The 5,833-nt window shown below is 36.1% G+C and overlaps 1 protein-coding gene across 1 annotated transcript; it reads right to left on the reverse strand.

Annotated features, from left to right (window-relative positions):
• Positions 1–2,894: 2,894 nt before the first annotated feature.
• Positions 2,895–4,440, reverse strand: LOC131077575 (uncharacterized). The gene is made up of 4 exons (XM_058015101.2): positions 4,056–4,440; positions 3,636–3,973; positions 3,293–3,532; positions 2,895–3,194 (listed from the first exon to the last, which is right to left on the reverse strand). Exons 1-4 carry the CDS (start codon positions 4,438–4,440, stop codon positions 2,895–2,897), a joined length of 1,263 nt encoding a protein of 420 aa, XP_057871084.1.
• Positions 4,441–5,833: the final 1,393 nt, after the last annotated feature.

Here is a 5,833-nt window from a genome sequence, read left to right on the forward strand (position 1 = left end):
CAAGCAAATATAATTATTGTGACTCCAAGGAGAACTTGAACAACCTACTAATGAAAAGCATTGGTCACTACCTTATCTATAAGATGTAATATATACACTATTTTCCTATGACACCTTAAGACATAAGGTCCCCCTAACATGTATTCTATGACATCCTATTCAACCCCTTACTTAAGACTTAGGAACCCTTAAGGCATAGAATCCCTTAACTCATATGACCCCTTAAAACAATGTGGTTCTTTTTAAAACAATTGTTTCTTAAAAATATGTTATAGTTTCTATTATTTCAACTATCTTTCTTGAATATATATGAAGCTAAATATATACATGTGATGAGAACTTAGTCTTATCAAATTATGAGCTTAGATTAATCTTATCTAGAAAATCCATTTCAATTCTTAGCGAGCCTATGATATTTTATATAGCAACCTATGGTTTTTATTTGACCTATTTATACTTCAACTATTTTGGTGTACTCAAATCTTTGAATTTTAATTGTGCATTGTTATTTGTAGATCTTGCTAAGGTTTTACGTTCTTATGTTGTATCTAGTAAAAAGTTGCATACTTTATGATTTCTATAGATGTAAATTACACAAGTATCTAGTCTCCATCTCATGATTTTGTAGCACTGAGACATCTCATGATAGTTCATTAGCTTTTAATGCACACAAACATGTACAAGTGACATTTTCTTACCTCATTTAATTGTACAAGATCATAATTTTTTTAATCATAAATTAACTTTCATGGATTAGTTATGTACATGTGTGATGTATAAATTTTTTAGATACTAGTATGAAATTGAAGCATACTTATGAGTGAAGCTAACTATATTTCATTGATCTATTGAAGTGTATTTAGAATTTATTTATGCAATTAATACATTTTTAAAATAGTATAACCTTCCAAAACCCTTTCAAAACCCTCACTACCACCACCAAACATTCTAAGATAACCCTTAGCGTAATTTCCTCAATACCACAAATCACTCGAATCGTAATACCATGATGCATACTCTGTTCCAATGCAAGATTACCCCTTCCCTATATAGATCAGTATTTTGCCATCATCCTCATCATCTTCATATCCACTTGAGAAAACAATGCTAGTAACCACAAGATCACTCCACTCATTGAATTTTGCATTAATGTAATTGATTCTTGCCATAACAGGACCATGCAAGTTGATGAGACACAATTCCATGAATCCTGCAAGATAGTACTTATCACTTCTTAATTTTCCATCAATAGAAATTTCATCTTCCCCAAGCTCTTTGGCATCTTCCTACTCACCATCTTCTAATTGATCCTTCAAAATCTTCTCCTCATCTTCCTGCAAAATGCCATCACGATCCACTTCTTCCACATCGACATTCATTACTAATGTATTCTCCTTATGAGCCTCCTTAGGGTTATCCACCTCTTCTCGTTCAAATTTAGGATTCTTATCATTGAAATCAAATCTCTCTCCTTTGTCATCTTCATCAATAAAGGGCTTTACTTCCTCCTTCACTTCGTAAGTGTCTTTAAAGGATGTAGATCCATTTGAAACCTTCATTTTCTCAATAGAGATGGCTGCTTCAACAAACTATTCGTTTAAACTAATTACAACTTGTTGGTCGTCCTTGACTTCCTCTACAAAGCCAACACTTTTGGGAGGCGGTATTGCTCCAATGTTGTTGGGAGTCTTTTTTGGGGTTGTTCCTGCACCCTTCTTCATTGTTGCAATACCCAAATTCCGGTTCACAGTCTAATATTGGCTAGTATGCATCTCCCTCAACCTTGGTAACCACACTTCCTTTCAATCCTGGCATCTAGTCCATGTCATTGTCAAATTCCAACATACTAAGGAATTCACTAATAATTGAATCAATGGCATCATCTAAATGATCCAAAAGCCTTTTTTGAGCAACCAAAATTCCACACAAAGGCAAATTTGAAGTAGGGTGATCAATTTCCATTTCAACATGTCTCTTTATTACATAGAAGCACCCATCTTTGAGATTCAACACCCAATCATCTTTCATCTCTGCTCAATAACTTCTCCTTGGCTCTAACCAAACTCTGATACCAATTGTTAAATAATCAAGAGCAGATAAAACTAATAAACACACACAAAATAACAATTAAAAATTAAGACTAAACAAAGACAAACACACAACACAACAAATTATGTAGTTCACCATTAAAGACTACATGCAGAGGAAACCAGAAAAACTTCTTGTATTATCAGTTAGTTAATACATGGTTTGTACTCATTTATTTATACAAATATAGAACTATCAATAAAAAGATGGAAGAAGATGAAAGGTCATATGACATTTGTACTTTACATTTTCAACTAGATTTTCTTTATATTCAGCAACTAACAAGTATTAAAATTGTGTACAAGTCTAATAGATTCTTTGTGACAGCAATATTTCTGTCTTAGAACCAAATTCCTAAATCTATAACATTTAATTTTTAAAAATAATATTTCAATAGATTTTCTTTATATTCAGCAACTAACAAGTATTAAAATTGTGTACAACTCTAATAGATTCTTTGTGACAGCAATATTTCTGTCTTAGAACCAAATTCCTGAATCTATAACATTTAATTTTTAAAAATAATATTTCAATTTATCACCAAACTCAATTCATTTAATTATCTCAATTTATTCGCTTACCATATATTACAATCCATAAAAAATTTGTGTCAACACTAGCGAGGGTTATAAATAGATATAGTTGGTGTGTTTCTTGAATACAAGCTATATATCTACTCCTTGATCGTTTTCTGTTTTCTCTCTCACACTCAGAGCTTTGATTTACACTCCACACATTTGGCCGTGAATTCTAATAACGGACAATCTTTTTGTTTTTCCTCGTTATTTTAAATTATAGAAGCAGATTCATAACTTGATTCCTTCTGTGTTATCTATCAACTCCGGTCTGGCCCCTTCACAAACCATAACATGAATCCGAGCACAGCCATAAATACACCTGGCGAATATCAAGGCTTCTCCTAGGGCCATATGATCGTAGCAATGAATCAATCCTGCGGAAGAGACCATCCAAGGAGTTATTTTCTTCCCGGCAACTCTGGAAATCACCAGATGCTTCTCTTGACTTATTGCAGATTGCAATATCCTCTTCAGCCCAGCTCGCTCAGAAACTGATCCACTATCAACTGCTGATATGTAGCAAAATCCCTGCCAAATACACGCAGGGTGCTTCGGTAAAACCTGTTTAATATTTGCTTTTAATCCAATTCATATAATGGATTGATAAGGTTATCTTAAGAACATACCTCTTCTGTGCGATTTACATTTAAGCCATATCTGGTTTGTCCTTGGTCCAGCTTCAAATCCACTGGTAATTCTGCAGCGACCGGTGCGTACCAGAGGCGTACTCCCCTTGCAATTTCAATCTTGAGTCTTTCCCAACTGTCAATCATGTACCGTCCAGAATCTGTAAGCCGCAAAATCGACCCTGACTTGGCGGAATCCTGGTTGCAGCTATCATTAAACAACTGAGCCATTTTGTTTGGCTACACGAGAGAAAACATCAGGGGATCATAATATGTTACACTGACCCACTGCCACATATTTGCTAATTCCCAAATCAAAGAGGCATTATGTTTGTGAAATTACCGTGTCTAGAATAAGCTCCGTTTGAATGTTGATGAACATGATGGGAACTCCCGAAGACTGAGCAGCGCACAACCATGTCATTGCTCGAGAAGTTGTCTCTTCAACAGCTCTACACTGATCAGCAGAATCGTCTCGAAAGGGCATGAAAAGTAATGTAAACATCATAGAAGACCCTTCAGCAGGTAGATTCGCATCCATCTTTGATTCCCACGAGTAGTTTATCGTGCTTTTCCCGAACCGCCTGTCGTTCAGTAATTCCTCCGCGCGCTGTTTAACTAGAGTGGCCTTGGACTCCATGCGTTGTTGGGCATATGTTTTGAGGATCCTTTCACTACATTCTGCAGTCCACACATTCAGATATATGAAATACATAGAGAAATCTCTCTCATCAAACTAAAGAAAAGGGTGCAATAAAGAAACCTTGGAGGTCGGTGTAAACGTTGTAGGTACACTCGTCGAGAACAACGACGTGCCTGGTGTCGGCGAAAGCCCTGATGGTGTAATGCTTCTTGGGCATGCAGGATTCCTCAGCTATCACGAACACTTTTAAGTCCACAATACTATGGCTCCGTCTAACTTTGAGACGAAGGGCGTCTTCTGTTCTGTTATAATTTTGGCGAAGTTCATTTTCTAGTGCTGCTTTTTGGGTATAGAAGGTCTCCATACCAAGAGGGATTCCGTCCCTGGTGTTGAGGTCCAGAATAATGTCGCCAGGGAGAGGCATATCCTCCTGCCATTGCTCCTTCGGCATACTCGATGACACCTCCGTCACTGCAACAACTATACTCCACTCTACCTTCTCCATCTTCGATATCAAACCTGCTCGTGACCTTCAAACAAGCTTAAAGAGCAGAATATGAACAAGAGACAGGCAGAGGCTTAAAACTCGAGGAAGATCGTGAGGACCAGAGTAAGTCATCACTAAAAAGATTTCGGATAAAATAAATTTAGGATTTCTATGAATGGGACAATCAACGATAACAAGAAAAGCTTAGTATGAAGGGAAACTACTTAGTTGAGAGCGTACCTCACCCAAACTTTATTTGTCTCTATTATTTGTTTTTGTCTAACGGTGTTTCCAGATGGCCTAGTTTTACTAACCAAGCTTATATAATTAATTTTAAAATATATATATTTACGGAAGTATTTAATTAATTTGTTTATTTATATATGATCATCAATCATTCAATGAGGTTTTCAAATATTTTTTCTTCCAAGAGTTTTATTAGGAATTTTATTTTTTTTGAGTAGCTTGACTGCCCCTTTGTCATATTGTGCCATAGGCGTAGGATTTTTTTGTTGTTCTACATTTATTGCAAATTAATTAATTTTTTTTTTTTATATGGCTTTAATTGACTTCAACCCAATAGTCCTTCAAGCAAGCATCCCAAGAAGTTTGTGTCAAAGGCATTCCATGAGGTACACTTTCTAAAACCTAAGCAGATGAGGTATTGCCCATCCTTGAATTTGATACTATATGTTAATCGTTAGAGTTGTTTACTCTTATAGGTTACTTTGTGGAGAGGACTCCCCTTGAAAGCATGCTAAGGGAATGGGTCAACAAAAATTAGGCCTGCATGGGATCTGGCTTGAGTTTGTTCAAAACCTCACATAGGGGTAAGTGCACCAAGTTGTGACACAATTAAGATGTCACTTTTGCTTATTGTCTTGAAATGCCATTTGTTGAGCGCCAAATGGCTTGGAATGACCAAGCTCGATGCTTAGTCACCAAGCCCCGATGCTTAGTCAATTCAAAATATTTGGTGCATGTTGAACTCATTTCTCACTAAATGTAATACTTGTTGTATACGGTGAAAATGGATACAACAATGTTGAAAGACCAAATGAATTCAACCACAAAACCCTAGCCTAACAACAACAAAGATCCACCATAACATATGAAGATTACCTAAGACAATGCAAATCAAATGAAATCACAAAGATTATACCATCACATGTCCAATAGGGTTTGGATCTCCATTCTTCCTATCTCCATTGATCTTGCTTGATATATTTGCTCTCAGATTTTATATGTGCACAAGAGCTCAACAAAGAACGAAAATGTGGTTGCAAGTAGGATCGCATATGAAAGTGCAAAAGGCGTAGTGTTGTCGAGTGTGCAATTGAGTTAGGGTTTGATAATGAAGGAAGCATCTCCTTATATAGAAGACACTATAAGAAATGGAGGGATAAGATTG

Source organism: Cryptomeria japonica, chromosome 6 (genome assembly GCF_030272615.1).
Source record: "Cryptomeria japonica chromosome 6, Sugi_1.0, whole genome shotgun sequence".
NCBI classification, from domain to species: Eukaryota; Viridiplantae; Streptophyta; class Pinopsida; order Cupressales; family Cupressaceae; genus Cryptomeria; species Cryptomeria japonica.

Excerpts from the sequence above, each read along its gene's own strand:
- LOC131077575 (XM_058015101.2), bottom strand. The coding sequence starts at position 4,440 with ATGGAGAAGGTAGAGTGGAGTATAGTTGTTGCAGTGACGGAGGTGTCA. Across the intron at positions 3,533-3,635 it reads CGGAGCTTATTCTAGACACG|CCAAACAAAATGGCTCAGTT; the intron begins GTAATTTCACAA and ends TCTCTCGTGTAG. Across the intron at positions 3,195-3,292 it reads ATGTAAATCGCACAGAAGAG|GGATTTTGCTACATATCAGC; the intron begins GTATGTTCTTAA and ends TGTATTTGGCAG.